The sequence below is a fragment of the Chrysemys picta genome, chromosome 3, assembly GCF_011386835.1.
Source record: "Chrysemys picta bellii isolate R12L10 chromosome 3, ASM1138683v2, whole genome shotgun sequence".
NCBI lineage: Eukaryota > Metazoa > Chordata > Testudines > Emydidae > Chrysemys > Chrysemys picta.
Genome location: NC_088793.1, coordinates 165,100,116 through 165,120,115, shown reverse-complemented (window position 1 = coordinate 165,120,115; position 20,000 = coordinate 165,100,116). Strand labels below are relative to the sequence as shown.

The window sequence follows — 20,000 nt, the reverse complement described above, 5'->3', positions numbered from 1 at the left end:
GAAGGTGGCAGAATCAGGCCCTGTTTTGCACATACATATGTGCCGCACCATGTAGATTTGTTGAACAAACAAATGATTCTAGTTAAGTTTCAGAAAAATATTAGTAAAATCAACAGGAGATGAATGGCTTCGTTTTATATTAAAATTTCAATGACAGTTAATAGGAATCATTGTTTACTAAACTGCCAAAAACTGAACTAACATTAGAATTACTCATGTGCTTCTTAGATCAGATTTTTAAATCCTCTTCAGAGCTTAAGGCATGAAGCCTTTGACCTGTGCTGCGGGAGTCTTTAAAACTTTTTATCTGAAAATTAGAAAAAAAAAGATCAGCGACTTTAAAAACTTGTTCCTGTGTTTAGAAGTACCAAGCCCAATACAACAGTTCTGACATTGTAACAGCTTCAGACAACTGCTAGGCTGCACCGAACGAATCTGAAGATTCTTCAGACAGGGACAGCTGGGCTATACTTGAAACCTTTTCTCGTACTGTCGATGTCTAGTCTGTGTTAAACTTCAGGTCCATTTTTATGATTAGATTAGCCATACTGTACCTAAAGAGTTTGCCTGTGGTCTGACCAAAGTATTGTGCCAGAGTCTGGTAGTGTGTCATATTACTAATGTTCCAAGAGTAAACACACTTGTAGGAAACAGCTATAGTTCAAGGCTACACTTAAAAAAATAAATGTTTCATCAGTCTTAGCAGTGGAACAAATGGCAATAACACTCTGTATCATATTTTACAAAGCTTCAAAAGAACAATGTCCTGTTGAGTGAAATTCAGTAGCATTCTGTAAACATTAATTTAAGGAAATCAATAGGCTCTGTGAGCTAAAGGCATATTGCAAGATAAACTGGCTGGAGTGCTACTCTGTCAAACAGATTTTAGTTTTCTCGGGTAGATAAAGACGGTTTCAAAATGGGGTAACGTGTTGCAACCAAGGTTTGAAAACTATGTGGCCTTCAACAGCCTGCTTGTTCCTACTACAAAGCTGGATAAACATACTTTAAAAATGATAAGATTGGGTCAGGATTGATTTTGCTTTCAAATTTTATATAAAGTAGAATTCTTGGTGCGTGGGTGGGTTTTTTTCTTTAAAGTCTAATTATGAGCAGAAATAAATAAGGGCAGCACAGAGCACTCAACATGTCAGCCTGCCAGGAGAGGTTAAATTATCCAGAAAGACAGCAATGGGTTGTTTTTTTTTCAATAGCAGGACTTTACGGATTTTAAAAATATCTTTATTCATGCCGACCTGGTGGGCAACAAGTCGTTTTGCCAAACAGAAAAGCCAAAATCTCTAGTGGACGTGGGATCAGAGGTCTTCAGCTGGTGAAAGCTGCTCCCGGTGCAGAGCTGCACCCCCCACGGTCATACTAATGGGAGGTAAACAGGTTGGAGGGGGTGAGCGGGAAGCTGGATAACTTCTCGAGTTGGATGAGCTATATAGTGGCAGCAGTGAGGGGCTCCACAGGGAGCTTCTTAACCCAAACAGAAGGTGTAAACAGTATCTATTAGACCCTCTCCAGGATTAAGAGTCTGCCATTGAGGGAGTACTCTGGGTGTGCGTAGCTCCAAATGAAACAGCTTTTTAAGTGTGCACATACCAGTCTGCGCAAGCAAAGGTATAGTAGCAATAAAAGATGATTCAATGGAAATGGCTCCTCTGAGGAAAAATATTAAAAAGGATGAACAATACACACAAGTGCCCACAGGGACGTAAGGTTAATATCTGACTTAAATTGACAGCAGTGATGAGATTCAGCATAAAGGGTACGATTTAGAATCATAATCCACCCCCTTGCGGGGAGAAAAACACACAAAAAGAGAAGAAAGACTTGGGAAACTGCATGTAGGCCATTCCAGAGGGCTCCTCATCCATCATCCCTTAGAGGAAGGGCATTCGTGGAGGCTGCCGGGCGAGTGAGCCTCTAAATATGTATCAATATGCGTCGGGAAATGGTACGACACCCACCAGGGCATTTGTGTGGAGGGCAAACCCTTCCCCGGTGCTCACCAGGCCACCTTACCGCTGCCATTGACTCCCCACCCATCGCGCATGACACGGCTGCTACTCACGTGGCCGAATCTGCAACAAGGAGCCACAGAGTATGGAAATGGCCAACCAATTCTTCTGGACCCCTTGCAGTCAGAGATAAAGCCCGCACACCCCACCCTTTGCAGATGGCGCCCCTGCGTGCAGGAGCGCCGCCAGCTTTTCTGCTGCCCTAGGCGGCGGAAGGTCCTGCCCCGAAATGCCGCCCCCCACAGAGGCGGCGGAAGGTCCTGCCGCCGAAATACCGCCACGGTCGCCGCCCCCAAATTGTAGTGCCCTAGGCGACCAATGGGTTGTGCTGGCCCTGCCTGTGTGCTTATTCATCCACAGGGCCGCCCAGCGGATTTAGGGGGCCTGGGGCAAAGCAATTTCGGGGGCCCCTTCCATAAAAAAAAGTTGCAATACTATTGAATACTATATTCTCGTGGGGGCCCCTGCGGGGCCTGGGGCAAATTGCCCACTTGCCCCCTCCGCCCCCCTGGGTGGCCCTGTTCATCCAGTGTGATTCTGGGGCTGGATCTTACTGGGCTGCCGCCGCTTGTTATAGCAAACAAAGAGGTTTGCGTTGCTTGTACTATATGCTCACACTTGTCTGATTTACCCACCTATTCCTTCTCATCGCATTCTCAGACTCTATGCTCTTTGGGACCGGAATGGGTTGTCTGATTGATTGTTTTGTCTTTCTTATAGGTGTGTGTGCAGCACCTAGCACAATGGGCCCCACGATACAAATAAAAAAATAACTGGACTCCTCAGGCTCCCGAGGAAGGTGCCGAATGAAAACTATGAGGCTCCCCTTGCTGCAGCATTTGGCCAGATTCCCTCCATTCCACTGCCCCCACCAAGAGTGCCAGGCTGCAGGTTTGGCAGCCAAATCCTGCGGCTCTGCTGTCTCCTCCATGGTGAGTTTTGGGCTCCCTACTCCTTTCCAATCCACTCGCCTGCAGCTCTATCTGGAATACCCCTGAGCTACAGCAAAGATGGGGTCAACCAAAAGTTAATGCCACCTCTAGGCTGCGTGAATTTTTAGGCAGATTTCATGCAGGATGGAGAGGAGACTGTAGCTACCTTCACCAGCCCCTTCCTACTTGTGGATCCCTTGGGCTGCAGAGGGAGCCCTAGTGGGACAAGCTGCATGGTGCCATGGAGGCAGACCCACCTTTCTGAATGGATCGGGGCAGATCTATCCACAGATCGATGCAGTGCAATGCAGGGAACAAGATGCAGTGCAGGGAACAAGAGCCGGCCTCGTATAGTTTGTAGCTGTAAAGTGTAGATTTCTGTCACTACCAGGTGAATGCTGCTCAAAGCAGTGCTCCTTTGCAATCGGTTTTCTTGTTTTTCCAGGGTAGCTGATGGAGTGCTTTGCCTTTGCCCCGACTCCTCCTCCATTTTTCAAACCACCCCCCTCTTTTTTGGAGGAAGTAGAACGGCTGCGTGGGCCCATCTTTGTGCTGTGAGTTGGTGTGGCAGCATACCAACAGGAGGCCTTGGCTTACACAGAAAATTTGGAGGCAGGTTTTGGAGTAAGTTGCTACACTTTTTGGCGCGCAAGCTGGGGCAGCATATGGCCCAATGTTCTCAGTTTAAGTCTGACACTTAACATTATTTAACAGTTTCTGCATTAGGTGCTTTATAAGGTAAAGGAAATTAACAATTTTCAGCTAATTAGATCACTCAATTGGCTGAACATTCTGGACCCCTCTTAGGAAAAAAATAGGTTGGCTCAGGCCATGGAAAGGCTAATGCCTCTTCCATTATCACTTATGAGGAGAGGGAGATATTTGTAAAGGGCATTTTTCTTTTAAAAATACAAATGAATAATACTTAAATTATTGGGCACATCATGTCCCCCAGTCGTCTCCTTTTCTCAGATTAGGGTGGAGCTCGGCATTAATCTCAGTGACTTCTTCACTGGAGGTGGCACGGGGCCTCATGGCAGTCGGCAGTCCACACTATCATTGCATTCAGTCTTTGAGTCTCACTCAAATTTGCGCCTGCAGCACTTTCAGTGTAAGTGTTTCTGTAGCTCGGTTCTCAAACTGTGGGTCGGGACCCCAAAGTGGGTTGTGACCCTGTTTTAATGGGTTTGCCAAGGCTGGATTAGACTTGCTGGGGTCCAGGGCCATCCTGGGGCCAGATAGTAATTGTTGTTGTCAGAAGGGGGTCACGGTGCAATGAAGTTTAAGAACCCCTGGACTAGAATCACAGAGTACGCTTCCTTCTAGCACTGAAGGCACCTAGCTAGGGGTGGGAAACAGCCACAGCGATCTAGAAACGCTCCACACTTGTGGGCACTGTGTTTCTCTCCGGTTGGGAGACTCATTTGGGGTAAGAATCACAGTGATTTCAATGTGGTCACCCTCCCCACCACTGTGACCCTCCCACCAGCATCACAAGGGTTCCTGTGGTGTAGTGGTGCTGAAGGGGCAGATTTAACACTGAACTGCTGATGCTAGTGATTAGTACCCCAGCTGCTGTTACAGAGAAGTGAAGAGTTCTAGCCCCATGTCAGCCAAGTTTGAAAAAGAAAAATTGTCTTTTTTTATTTTGTTGCTTACTGCTGCATTTGCATTCTTTCCTTTTACCTAATAAACCACGAATAAAACACACAGCTGAACAAACCCTTTAACGTACATCCCTAAAATCATTTAAAAATGCCTGGCTGAAGTGAGGATCAAACCCCTCCCCCACTGCCATGCAAAAGTGTTGAGGCATTAAACCTGGACCACAATGCTATTAGTAAGCCTGATGCCGCCACCACAGCTTATAGCAGGGGAAAGAAAGCCTTGCTCTCACAAGGAAGGGACAGAGTGCTGAGATGTCTGATAACATCAGAGAAGCAAAAGTGGTGGTGCAGTGAAAATGAATACTGTGGAATACACTAGATTTAATCACTTACATTTAAATGAAGCTTTTTCACACAGAAGGAGTCCAAAGTACTTTACAGGCTCCACATAGGGACACAATACATAGCACATAGATACTAAACTGATACGTACATTTCACAAGCCGGGGATGGATGGTTAGGGCAGCTATTCTATAATGCAACACCCCTTCCATCTAGAAGGGATCTAGCTGGGACCCAATTCCCATTTAGCAATATGTGAAAGGCAGGGTAGTCCTGACCCCCTGACACCTATTTCTGACCCCCACCCTGGGAATCTTATCCCCCAGGTTGAGAACTCATGAGACAGAGGAGTACTTTAGCCACCCCTGAAATGCAGTCATGCCACGGTGTGGTGCAAACATTTAAAAAAAAAAAAATTGAAGTTTCAAACAGACAAAAGAGGATCTTAAATTACAATGATTTTGATCTCTCACCTCTTAAAATATTCAAATTCCTTCCCTCTCCCCTTTCCTCCGGACCAAGATCTCTAAAACATTTTACTTCCAGGCTATCAAGTTGCATTCTGGGGAATTTTTCTTTTGGTTTTCCTGCTGAGTTAGAAGTGTACGAGTATAGGGATTTACAATGGATAGCTCTTGACCTCGTGCATCATTAATAGCATTGTAATAGTAAGGAAAAATCACTAATGAATTCCTATAGTTTAAGATGTTTTGGCGTTTAATATATGTTGAGGAGTAAAAGGAAAAAAGTATATGCCTGGTTACTTTTACACACACACACACAAAGTTGCATTAGCCTGCCCTTGAATGAGAAATAAAACCAATAAATGCAAGACTGTTCTGACTTACTAACCCTTTAACTCAGCCCCATTGTGACTAAACATGGTCTGCTTTCAGAGGCATCTCCTACAATGCTTGGCAATGTTACATACCATGCTGCCAAATTCTGACAGGTACTAGACACAGACACCAAAGAACACCTGTGCCCAGAAGAGTGAATATGAGGTTGAGACTGAACACCCAATTCCAGCTCCATTACAGTAACTGCAGATAGGCTGCTCTGCAGGTTTTCTGGGATAGTAGCAACACATGAGTGTTTTATGCTGGGACAGAAAGGGCAGGCGACAGGGCCTGGATGCTGAAGAGCATGTGCCTTTTTCACCAGTAACAGGTCCCTGCACAGATCTATTACCATGCATAGGGGAATTCTGCTGCGGGAGCTGGTGGATAAAATCGAAGTGCACAGTTAAAAGTGCTTTTGCAGCATGTGCAGTAGGTACACCTCTTTATAGTATGGTTACTCTACTGTCCCTACGCTGGCCAGTATTCGGCTTAGTGGATGGATCTTTAACACTGCAGTAACACATCAAAGGTTTATATCCCTCCATTTACAGAGTACATATTACACAGTATAAAACCGTAATATAGGCAGTTCTGCCCAGGAATAATGAGAAAATATTTGTAATCTGTTTTTTCTTTGGTCTATCTAGGACAGGTGTCGGCAACCTTTCAGAAGTGGTGTGCCGAGTCTTCATTTATTCACTCTAATTTAAGGTTTCGCGTGCTAGTAATACATTTTAATGTTTTTAGAAGGTCTCTTTCTATAAGTCTATAATATATAACTAAACTATTGTTGTATGTAAAGTAAATAAGGTTTTAAAAATGTTTAAGAAGCTTCATTTAAAATTAAATTAAAATGCAGAGCCCCCCAGACTGGTGGCCAGGACCCGGGCAGCGTGAGTGCCACTGAAAATCAGCTCACGTGCTGAAGGCGGCACGCGTGCCATAGGTTGCCTACCCCTGCTCTAGGAATTAAGTCCCAGGCCCTGAAATGGCTCTTTTTGTCTTAGTATGTGGGGCTTGGGGGCAGGTGGTCTGTAATCAGCTGGGCAGGGGAATGTCTGGAGTGTAGGGAAAATGTGCCTGTCTCCCTGCTCAGAATACAGGTGGGGGTCATGCCTGGGTGGAGAGAGTGAAGCAGAGCTCTACCTCCCCACGCCACCCATTGATCAGTTGGGGACGGGGGGATGGGGATGGAGCGTGAGGAAGCTGATTAGCTCCAGTGAACCCCTGTGTTTAAGGATTCCTGCGCACCCGGCAGCCATGCTTGCTCGGAAAGCTGTCCCAGCCAATCTGCCCTGTAGCTGGTGCAGTTGTCCAAGCTGGGTTTCCAGGGATTGCTGTAGGTCTAAGGTATTTGGGGTCAGAAAGGAATGTTTTCTTGGTGGGCAAGACTGGGGAGCTGGTAGGAGGGTAAAGACAAGGGAGACGACACTTCAAAATAAATAAATAAAAGAGGTGGGGGGTAATAAATGTTGTTGCAACTTGTGGCTGGTGCCCAATGTAGATAGGAAGCTTCAAGGAGACAGCTCCTCAGGTAAACGCAAGCACATGGCCCAGGGATTGGTGAACCTGTGAGGCAAAAGGAGGTCTGAAGTCTTCACAGACTGCACTTCCCCTTGTCTGTCCCCTCATTGCTCCTTGCAGGAGGAAGGCGATGGGATTCTGCATTGGGCTGAATGGGGAACTGAATAGCAAGGGTTTGTCTAAGAGAACCAGCCCATATGCTTGGTTTCATGGCCTGAGGCCATTCAACGCCTCCCCTCCAAGGCCCAGTTGATGTCTTCTAGTTAAAAGCCTCTCCTTTAATATTAAAGTTAATAAAGTTGTGGCCTGCTGCTTTAAATCCATTCACGTGTCTACGTCATCATTCTCCTGCAAGTCCTGATCAATGCAGCAGACCGTCTGTTTGGCAACGCATACTGCCCTGGTCCTCTGCTCTCTACGCTGGCTCCCTAATAAATACAGAACTGAGTTCAAGGTCGAACTCCTCCACTGGTCTGGCCCTAGCTACCTGAGAGACCATCACGACAGTTCCGTTACACTGGGACCATTTAACTATCCACCCCTAGGGGAGGCTCATGAGCTCAGGAGGTGAAACTTTTAAATAAGCCGGTCCTCACCAAGGGAACGGACTCCCCCAGGAGCTCAGAATGACCATGTACCTCGCCCTGTTTAGAACGAAATGGAAAACTTATCTGTTTAACTTTGCTTTCTCTCAAAAAGCTCTTCCCATTGTGCCTTTCTCTCTCTCACACACACATGCTAATTGAGCTAGTCCTCATACAAGCTGGCAAGGAAGAGAGAGAGATTGTTCTTCCTATTATTAAATACTTGGCAGGTACTCAGGTACTATAGTGATGGGGCCCACGTAAGCACCTAGATAGAGCTGATTCTCCAGCTGCTGTGATAGCCTTAGTGTTGTTTTTCTTAATCTTGTAGGGAAATGTTGCCACTTTAATATTATATCAGCGTACTACAGCTTCATTTTTTTAGGCTGTATTATATCTTGTACTGGCACATGGTATGGGCCTTTCATGGACATCATTTATAATGGTTTTGCCCAGCAGTCACCTCCTCATGGCCTCATAATGGGTGGGGACCTATGGACCTATAACTGGAGGGAATTGTGTCCATACAGCGTATTGTTTGAAATAATGGTGCTATGATGATCTCACACTATGATGACATAACAATGAAGTCACAATAAACTTGCAACGCTGTTGCTTTACCATCTCAGTCATGCCTGGCATCAGCTTTGTAACAGGGCAGGGGGCACAGAGGGCAGATGTGTCAGAGGGAAGTGTTGACATCATTTATGGTGATGCCGAGTCGCTCTCATGGTTTTCAAAAGTTATAGAAATTATCTGCGCTGTATGATTAGTTGCTATTTCCCAAACACACCACACTGCCATTTCACAATATAGTGATGATGCGTTAAATACTTGACACACTTAGGGATAACAGTTCAAAGACCTACAGGAGAGGAGTGTGCATTAAAGTCCAAGGGAGTCATACAGTTATAGCTAGGGCCCTACCAAATTCACCGTCCATTTGGTCAATTTCACAGCCATAGGATTTTAAAAATTGTAAATTTCATGATTTCAGCTATTTCAATCTGAAATGTCATGGTGTTGTAAGTGTAGGGATCCTGTCCCAGAAAGGAGTTGTGGGCGGTCTGCAAGGTTATTGTAGGGGGGGTTGCAGTACTGCTACCCTTATTTCTGTACTGCTGCTGGCGGCGGCTGCTGGCTGGGAACCCAGCTCTGAAGGCAGCGCCACCACCAGCAGTAGTGTAGAAATAAGGATGGCATAGTATGGTATTGCCACCCTTACTTCTGCACTGCTGCTGGCGGGGCACTGCCTTCAGAGCTGGGTTCCCAGTCAACAGCTGCCACTCTCCGGCCGCCCAGCTCTGAAGGCAGTACAGAAGTAAGGGTGGCAATACAGTGACACCCCCTAAAATAACCTTGTGACCCTCCCCCCCATGACCCCTTTTTGGGTCAGGACCCAATTTGAGAAACGCTGGTCTCCCCTGTTAAATCTGTATAGTATATGGTAAAAGCACACAAAAGACCAGATTTCATGGGGGAGACCAGATTTCACGGTCCGTGACGCATTTTTCATGGCCATGAATATGGTAGAGCCCTAAGTATAACCCCATGCAACTCAGTGAAAATGTATCAGCTGTGTGGGTCTCTTGCTGTGTGCATGCAGGGGAGTGTTAACATACATTACAGGTAAAGAGCAAGAGACTCTAAAGCCAGATCTATATTTAATTTTTAGTCTTCTAAAACTGTAAAAGAGTTCTATAAATTAATATTAGTTTAAAAACCAAAAACTTCATCTGAGTTTACACTAATATTACATAAGGCCAGATTCTCAGCTGGCATGGATCAACATAGCTCCATTGACTTTGGGAGCCAATTTACACCAGCTGAAGATCTCACCCCAAGTTTAAATATGATGTGAATGAGTTAAACCCAGGAAAATGAATGGTTATAACTGAGTAGCTAATCCACCTGCTTAAAAGCAGCTCTATCCACTCTGTTATGTGATTTGTGTAGAACAGCTAAAATATAGTTTTGAGGAGAAAATGTTTGCCTTGGTTTTTATAATCGTGAAGTACAGAACATGCACAATTTTTTAATATGAAGCTGTGGTAAGAACACACTTTGCATTTCGGAATCCTCAATCAGCTAGACAGTGATTGCAAGAATAGTTCCCTGTTCAAAACAATTCATCACTACTTTCCAAAAGTTTTGAATGAAACGTAGCTAACATGTAATATAAAAGAGACTGGAGAAAAACTGTATGACATAACTATTACCTGATACCAATAGTAGGAACGTACATCTAGACCTAACACACAATGAATTGGTTCCCTGCAACTGCAAGTTTGAAATGTTCCTAGTCTACTTATTTTCAGGGATGAATGAAAAGTCATAAAGGTTGTGAGGGATCAGTTTGGGCTAAAAGGGATTACAATCTAGGATGATCTGGGAGAAATGAGGACATATAGAATTTAGTTTCACATAGGAAAATGGAAAACAGGGAAGAACTAGGAAGATGAATAAAGGCTCATCATAGACACAAAAGAACAGAGCAAAAAAAGAAGCCTGGATTTGGGCATTCTTGTCTGGCAAGGAGGCAGGCAGTAAGGCTAATGAAGCATTTGCGATATGGGACGTATGCCAGCGTAACAAAGAAGATGTGCATCAGCTCTGCAGATGTGCCAAAGCCCCCAGAGCAAAATAATGACATAATCACCATCAGTGTCACAGACCAGACTGTACACAAGGTGACATGGGAGAGAATAAATAAGAGTCTTTAGAGGCCTGTAGTACACACAGAGGAAGAAATAGCCGTTCCTCACTACTGCCACCACCCCAAGAGAGTTGAGCGATGTGGGGTATAATGTGTGCAGCTACCAAAAGAAATCTTGAATTGTGCAAGGCTAAAGCACTATAAATTGGAGCTTTTCTCAGTCTCCAGTTGACATTTCAATTCCCCCTACCCCTTGTTGAATGCAAAATGAAATGGCAGTAGGAGTCTGAAGAGTTTGCCAATTTTGGGGAGGGGGGAGAGAAGGAAAGGACAAAAAGAAGGGGGTATCAGTAAATAATTGTAAAAAACAGAGAGCTGGAACTATCTCTGGCTTTTCCCCAAAATAATATTAAAAACTCAAACAAGGAGAGGTATATATTTGGTTCATCGCTCTCCATGAACAAAGCTAGAAAAGCAAAAGCAAAATATTTTGCACATTAAAATACAAAATTATTATTTTATTGATCAGGAATAAAACAGTGCTTAGGGCAATTCGGTACTTAACATGTTATTTGCAGTGGGGAGTAATCTGAAAAGCTCCAAGTAGCCTTAAAACACCTAAAAACAGCTCTTTCTGCATAAGGTAGGTGCTTGTCTTGGTACAGATGTCTGGTTGTGTGGGTGGTTTTTTTTTTAACGTTACTTTTGTCAATTTTTAAAGGGAACATCTGTTTGAGAAAGTGAAACAACACTGGGAAGCAATCTTTGGACCCAATCTGGCAAACAGTTATCAACAAGCTCTTTACTCAAAGAGCTGAGGGTCTTCTCATATGCGTAAAGCTCCTAAAGTGCAGGACTGTTTGCAGGATCAGCTCCTATCAGAGTAGCTCAGAACAAAGAACTGGCTTCACCAGTGTCCCTTTTCATCGCTTCTAATGAAAGATTCATAAGAATAACTTTAATTTTTTATGACCGTTTTTGCATTACTGTATTAGCTGTGTGTACCTCATATGCAGTTTCTTCTTAAATACAGAAAACCTGTTGCAAAATGCCTTGCACAACTTAATCAATATAATAATTGATTTGGGTTGTTCTGCAGGTCTCCTTAACATAAAGGAAGTGCCATGGAGCCCAGAAAACATTTTGATGAGGCTATTCTTCTTTAACTCGTATAGTTATGTCTATGAAGAACATTGATACTGTTTTAGTAAATTAAAAACCTCCCTAATTTGCTAGTTAAACTGTTCAGCAGAAGAATGATTATATTTGTCTTTTTTGGCTTCACCCTATTAACTGGAACAGTAACGTAACGATTGTTAATAAACAGCTTTAATTTGACTGTACTTCTCGCATATCTGCTAACTGCACCATATCTTTGTTTAGCATATCATTAGGGAAAACAAGGAAGCATGTATGTAATTTTGTTCTGTTGTATATGAAGTTTAATAATTATGCCACAGAGGATTCTAATTTAATCACAGAAGGTGCAACAATGTTAATAATCTGTTAAGAAAACTCCAGCTTCTTTGCCCTTTGAAGTTATTGGCATTGTAATAGCTTTTTTAAAAAAAAATGGGCAAGTGTTTGTTTCTGTTGGCGCTTACACCAATGTTTTCTTTTATGGATATTCCATTAAGCATCCTTCTCCCCTCTCAAAATCAATGCTTATTTTGGGCAGAGGAGAAGGAAATTGATCAAAGCGGACATGGAGAGAAAATTTTTCAGGTATTGACCAAAATTACCCTGGAATTGTTTGATAATACTTTTTTAATCTTCCATTCAAAGAAAAAATAAGAGGGTCTGAAGAAGTTTTTAATTAGCTAAATAGCTGTGTAATCTAGATGAAATAAACATGCTAGTTTGAAAAGGTTTTTAGAACTTTTTAGCCATTTAATCCATAGATGGCTGAATACAATATGTTCCACAGAAAGATACAACCATCACCAGCAGCTGTTAGAAGAGAGCTTGCTCTCTGCTCCTATTGATAACCCTTTGTGGAATGAAGAAAAAGAGCTGAGGGAAGGAGAACTGAATGTCAGACAATAGACATCGCTACACACACTGTCTCTGAACTTTCCTCATCTCTGAAGGACAATTAATTATGAAGGCCTTTGGGGTAGGTCGAAGCAAGGGAAAACCTACTGCTGGCCCAGCACTCCAGCCGCTATCTCTGTGTTTGTTAAATGGTTGTGCCTGTTGGGGAACCAGAGTAGCAACCACCAAAATAGCCAATAGATCATTTAGGAAAAAAAGAGCAAAAGATTTTTTTTTTAATGTGTGTCTGTCCTTGTAGAATTCTATTCTCACTGTGAAATCATCCATACACAAAACACAAGGACAATTTTTTTTTTAGAAGAGCCACAGGGTAGGTTACAGTCAGAAACGGCCTCTCAGTGGTGTGTTAAAAAGGATGGTCTTTTCACCAAATCATTTCACAGAGGCAAAACAGACAAACACAAAGAGTTGAGACTTTTTCTGCTACATTAAATAGAGTAACTGATAAGGTCAGACATATGATACCTAAAGACATGAATCTGTGAACTCTTGAAGTCAAAGGACTTCTCTGTGCAAAGGAACAATCTTTCAAAGGAAATAGATCATAGAACTCCACTGAATCCCCTTTAAACTTTATGAAGCAGGAGGAGAAAAAGCTCTAAGTAGGGAAGCTTGACAGAAGAGCCTTGAACTATTTTCTGAAGGAAAGATGAGACCCTCCCTAGGCTGTCACAAAACATCTTTTTTTTTCTAAAGGCTCTTCTGAACTTTGATATGTGCCAAGACACCGCTATTGAAAGCTGTATAATTATGTGCTATAGCCACTGTAGAAAATGCTTTGTTCATCTCAACAAAGAACAATAAGCAAAGTAAAGTGACATTACACTGTATCTTTTTCTTTAAGAATGTCGAGAAAGGTCATGGTATGTTATAACTAATAAAGCTGTTGAGTAAGGAGGTTTAAAGTTGATCTTGCTGTGCTTAAATGTAACCCAATGACAAAAAGGCAGAGGGAGCTAAAATGTAATGACATTAAAAAAAAAAACAGATAATAAATCAATGGGCTAGCCTCATTATACCAATGAATATCTTGAACCTAAAGGAAATAAATATAAAAATGAAGTGTAGTTGTGAGACAGAGTTTTCTATCTCCAAGCTTGGTGATTTTTCTCTTCAAGTTTCCCTTCAAGTTGTAGTTTGCAATTCAACTAAACAAGAAGCGGATTAACGAGTAGCAACCAAATGGTACGTACAATGCTTGCACATTCTATAGGCACCTGAATTTTGTAACTTAATTTGCAAATAAATTTCATCTCCTGTGAAAGTTGCAAGGGAAATAGAATTCTTTCACAAAAGTGCCTCCTTAAGCAGGTTTCTTCTTTTTAAACAAAAAAGCCCTGGGATGTCAATGAAAACAATTAAGAGACCGGTATTTCTAATGACATTTCTCCTTTTGTGTGTATGTGGGGGGGAATCTATCTAAATACGTGGGCTCCAAGTTTCCTTTAAAGGAATGACAATAATAAACCTTTCTTACAATGCTTGGTATTCACAAACTGCAAAATAAGTTTTCTATTCCCTTTCTGCATATTGTAAGTAATAAGTCTTCTGCCTTTTCCTTTCTTTCTTTCTTTCTTTCTTTCTTTCTTTCTTTCTTTCTTTCTTTCTTTCTTTCTAGAAAGGTCCTGGTATGCTATAACTAATAGAGCTGCTGAGTAAGGAGGTTTAAAGTTGACTAGAACGCCAGGGGAGAGTAATACATAAAGAAGACTGTTGTCACCTGCTTCTGGTAACACATTAGAAACATACAGGTTGCCTCTGTGCAGCATCTCAAATAGATGAGGGGGCAAGTGAGAAGTTTGCAAATTATAGGGCTTGATTTCCACTTATACTAGGGCCTCTTTACATTGCCCTAATTGTGTACAAGGGCCTTAAAGGGGGTATAAATCTTGCTTTAAAGCCCCTATAAGATTGCAAAAACACTGTAAAATTACCTCAGTGTAAATGAGAATCAGACATTAAGGGTTAATTGCTCCTTTGATGCACATCAATTGAGGTCAAGAAGAGTCATGCTCATGCAAGTAGGAAAGAATATGGACTTCTAAAATGAGAATGTTAGTATCCAGGAGTTTCAAAAATTACTATTTATTTAGGGTGCCCATTTGGAGATGCTTTAAATAGGCCTGATGTTCAGACTATGGGTAGGACAGCACTTTTGGAAAATCAGGGCCCTTTAAGGTATCTCCAGTTGAGCACCCAAAAACTGAGGCACCCAAAATCACTAGTCCCTTGGGAAAATTTGGGCCACTGGCATTTCTCTGAATTGTTCTTCTGATGCTTATGTAACCCACATACCTTCTGGATGTGGTGTTCTGTCCCATCTCGTGGCACTGAGACAACTTAGAGAGAGAGAGAAAATGAGTCTGCTCTACAGCCTTAGCTAACAGCCAGTTGGCTTTTAACTCACGTGGTAGAGTCTCATGCACTGATGCCCCAGAGATCCCCGGTTCAATCCCGCCCGCCGATATCCAGGGTTTGCCAGTGTTACAAGTGGGGGCTCATCTGGGATTTCAACTGGGAAGTCTCTGAAGCTCAGGATGCACTTCCTCAGCTAGGGGAAGCACGTAACCCACACACCTCCTGGGTATGGTGTTCTGTCCCATCTAGTGGCACTGAGACAACTTAGAGAAAGAGATAAAATGAGTCTGTTCTACAGCCAGTTGGCTTTTAATTCATATGGTAGAAGCTCATGCACTGAACTCAGAGGTCCCCAGTTTGATCCCGCCCGACAACGACCGGGGTCTGTTGACATTACACTTAGATATATGCTTTCTTATTTTTTTTGTAAATAAACAAAAACAAACTCCCATTGATTTCACTGTGTATGTCTGTACTGCAATAAAACACCCGCGACTGGCCTAGGTCAGCTGACTCCGACTCGCGTGGCTCAGGCCATCGGGCTATAAAATCTCAGAGTAGACATCCGGGCTTGGGCTGGAGCCCAGGCTCTAGGACCCCATGAGTAGGGAGGGTCCTTGAGCCCAGGCGTCTACACTGCAATTTTATAGCCCTGCAGCCCGTGCCCCACAAGCCTGAGTCAGCTGACCCGGGCCAATCACAGATGTTTTATTGCAGTGTATACATACCCAATGGGATTAATGTACAGTGTCAGCACTTAAGCAAAGTGTCTTTGCAACATCAGGGTATTAATTAGGTTTTCCCTGACTTCATACCATTTTCCCACATAAAATAAAGTGAACCTCTTAACAAGCTTTTTCGGTTTCTAAACTGACAATTGTGCTTTGCAGACTCCTACATACAAATACGCCATAACCAATGCTGTGAAAAAAGGCATTGGTCTCTTCATCCTTCATTGTAGCAGAATTACATATAGTTTATTCACAAAAATAATGCAACTTGGCAGAAGTTTCACCATTTTGATCCACTTGCATCTGTACCTCTGCAAGACGAGGTGAATTGCTGTGAAACAACATGCAAGCAGAGCTCAGAGAGACAGTTTTTAACAGCTCACTTTGGTGTTTATTTGTTTGCTACACACAGGATGTCTTAGAAAAGGTAAGATGTAGGTGGAAGGGCAACAACCAGAACACCTATTGCTAGGAGAGAGGTTTCTCTGGGTATGTCTCCACTGCAATGTAAACCTGTGCTTAATCCTGGGCTCAATCCTACCCCACCCCTTGCATCTACATTGCAACTGTGCTAACCCTTTGGACCCAGAGTCCCAGGACTCTGCAGGGCTGGAAGGTCCGAGCTCGAGTTAAGCTGGGACCCAGGGTCTGAGACCTATTGCTTTGCAGTGTAGACTTGGGTCCTGGGAATCAGCTGGAAGCATCTCACAGTTCCATGGGACAACTTTGCTAGTCCTCTCTATCCCAAAATCTGTAATCCACTCTACTGAAAGCGGAAGCCACTCCCCTTTGCAAACAGCAGCAGCTCAGGTCCACATTAACCCATTCCCTTCTGATCACCAATCTGCAAGTACCCTATCAGAGAGCTTCCAGGGTTTGCAATGGAGACTGAACTGATCAAGTGATCTGCAAAGCAAGCAGCTTCCTGGTAACATACAGGGCGGGCAGCGAAGTTTTCGCACAATGCACCACTGCCCTATGGCTAGAGCGACTACATTTTGGGAGGAAGAGGGTGCTAGGAACTCTGGGATATAGTTACTTTGACTCGGGTCTGTGTACTTCAGTGTGGTCGCCAAAGCCCTACTTTCAAGCATGGGATAGAAAAGTCATAAAATTGGGTTAAAATACAATGTAGATGCCCAGGGTTCCCTAACGTGGGTCAGCTGACTTGAGTCCCACTAAACCCAAGCTTACATTGCAGTGTAGACATAACCTGAAATTTCAGAACTGAGAATGGGTCAGTCTCCGCCTCCTGAAGGGAAGTGAGAATGCAGAGTCCTGGGGAGACTATAATCCCTTTAATATATGAGAATAATATATATATATTAAAGGAAAATTATACAAGTGAACAGGAATGAAGTAGAAGTGAGAGCCATGGAGGAGCTGGAATCCAGATGTCATCTGAAGGCCAACATTCTTTGCCTATTTTAAACCAAGTTGTGTTTCAACTTTTTGCCACTTTTACACCAATGGCTTGGTAATCTCCCTTGCCTACCAATGTCCCACTATGGTTGTAACAGTGAGCTCTGGTGATCTTATAGGGACTGATTTTGAAGGGGAGTAGGATAAGTTCCTTTTTAAGAAAGAGTGGAATGGAATCTATACGGGTAACTGTACGTGAATCTTAGTTATTGTATTCAGCAGTCAGATATCATAGTGCTCAGCTCCCTAGAAATACCATAGATATGGAGTGGCTCAGCAAGCTGTCATCTCTTTCTGACCTTCTGCTCCATCTACGTTGTGATATATACGTTATGGTTTAGGGAAGAAGGATGAACTGCTTTTCATTTGTAAAAAAAACTGCCCCAGGCAAATGTGAGCGTTTCCCACCTTTACTGAAGAAATCACATTTGCCATTTTTCTATCAGTCTGAATTTCCCCGCACAGCTATACTTACTGCATGTTCTGTTTCAATTGACCTTACAGGACAAAACAAATACAGAAACAAATCCATGCAACATAAAAAAAAAAAAAAAGGAAGTCGTATCCTGCTGGAGGTGTTGTATCTATCTCTGGCGCTGAGCCACAAGGCTACAATGGCAAAGCTAAAATGATAGGACGTGTAGCTTGTTAAGCATCTTATTTGACTTTGCTAAAAGCTGACACTTCCAATGCACTATGAAGGGAACACAGTATTAGAGTTTCCTGAGCAAATCTGTGGCACAGCCTGGCTGAAGAACCAAATTCACCTGGTTTTATCACTTTTTCCCTAATTGTCTGTTTGGGTGTGCTAAAGTATCCGCTGGCAAGTGAAACTCACACATAAAGGATCAGGGGTTAGGAAATGCAGTATAGGTGATTTAAGAAGAGCATACTATCAGACTTTAATCATATCAAAAGATCAGGAAAGCATCACTGAAGTATGAGGCAGGAACTTTGATTATGCTAAATATGGCAAATGCTCAGTTTGCTAAATCCCTTTGGATCCAATTTCAGCATTACAGTACTTGTCATTTTTGCTTTCCAGCTAGTGGGGGTGTGAGTTGGCACTTATCAGGTAAGGTTATAAGACTACATTGAAGATTGCACCATGCAGTTTAATGATCAGCTCACTTTTGGGTCTTTAGTGTATGACAAACTCTAAAACAAGAAATGGGGTTCTAGGAAATTCCTATTAGACTGGGTAGATGAAGGGTCTTTTCCTACCTGCTTGGGGAAAGAAGCATTTGAAGAGGCTCTTAGTTGTCTCCTGCTTAATTACTAGATCCCTTTTCAGAGATCTAATCTTTAGATTTTAATCACTGGATGTGCATATAAAAAATTACCTCTGTATTACATGTGAGATTTACATTCTCAGGATTATTTGAGAATTTCCCTGTGGTTTATATATGCTCTATATTTCTCAAAAAAGTTAACTGTATCCATTAAAACTACTACTTTAAACTAACTTCGTGACTAAGACATTGTAAAGCATTAATAAACTCCTTAGGCCTTAAGTATAAACAAAACTATTGTAAAACAATGCAACTCAATTCAGTCTTCATTGTGTTCAGCAATCCAAAATATGGTTGACAATAAAAGGTACGGGAAACTACATTAGCATTGGAAAATACACATTAAAAAAGTTAGTGACACTTCATCTCACGGTTCCCTTACATTCCCCCCATCTCTGTTGTATCTTGCTATATACTTAGATTAACACTTAGGGGCAGGGACACTCCTTTTTTTAAATGGGTATGACAGTGAGCTTGATCCCTAATTAGGGCTTCTAGGTGCTACCTCGATACAAATAAGTTTGGATATGATTCCCATATGTAACCATTGGTAAATCTTTCAAGGAACACCCTCCTCTCTCCTCTTTCTTCATCCTTCTTTACCATGTAAACTTTCTCCTCAAAAACTGAGCACACACAATGGACAGGAAAAGGCCTCAGAAAACCTTTGGTTAGAGACCTCTTCAAGTTACTTACAGATGCGGTGCTTAGATACTGTGGCAGTGGGTGGTATAGAAAATACCTACGAGAGATTTTGGACCAATGACTGTACTCCTTTTGCCAACAAAAGTCCCTTTGACTATGGAACGTGGCCTCTTGTGTTACTTGGTACCAAGCAAAAGGTACGGGCAAAAACCAGTGCACTGCCATTATACTTCAGCATCAGGCAATGGAACTCCCAGACCCTCCCCTTCCGCACTCTTCTTGAACTCATCATTACATCTGACTAGCTGAACAATGCAAAATGCCACCATCAGCACTGAGAAACATGCTACAGTGGCATCGCAGAGGGTCAGCATGTTCATGATAACAATAGGCTGCTGAGCCACCAGGTTGGCATGTAAACAAGAATCTTAATCAAAGCCACAAACCCATTAGAACAATAAACTGATACCAATTTCTTGTAATAGTCATTTTACACTGTAATTCTGAAAACAACAACAACAACAAAATGCATGTCACTTGTATAAATCAAAGAAGGCGACACAGAGGGTGACCTTTTAGGAGTTTGATCAGAGTGTTATGGAGCTTTCAAAGCAGGAAGTGATGACTTCTTTCTTTAAAGTTTCCCTAAAGGAAACTTCAAAAAGTTGTAGCAGAGAAACTTATCAGAATAGCGAAAGTTTTATCTTTTGGCAAGTCTTGGCTAGGCTTATGGATTCAGCTAACACAACTAAACAGATTCATTAGCTTCATTCACAGATGTGGAACTGTACAGATTTGACAGTTCGCAAAGACAATTAAAAAGTTAAACATATTTGGTTTTTTTAACTAATCATCTAGTTTATAGATATATGCACAAAAATAAAGATCAGTGCCTACCTCAAAGTCATTTGCTTTATTGTAGTGCATGTTCAGAGCCCTGTATAGCTCGCAGTCTCTGGTTATAGACAGATCTTCAGTACTTG

General features: G+C 42.5%; 1 protein-coding gene across 11 annotated transcripts in view; it reads right to left on the bottom strand.

Annotated features, from left to right (window-relative positions):
* PROX1 (prospero homeobox 1) overlaps positions 1 to 20,000 on the bottom strand; it is a 57,665-nt gene that overhangs the window by 11,697 nt on the left and 25,968 nt on the right. For 10 of the 11 annotated variants that reach the window (XM_065589458.1, XM_065589453.1, XM_065589460.1 and 7 more), the window contains one exon: positions 19,915 to 20,000. This exon is cut by the window's right edge and continues 109 nt beyond it. In XM_065589458.1, the coding sequence (XP_065445530.1) occupies positions 19,915 to 20,000 (86 nt within the window). Of the gene's footprint in view, positions 1 to 202; positions 308 to 19,914 lie in introns of all 11 variants that reach the window. The other variant, XM_065589461.1, reaches the window with a different exon arrangement.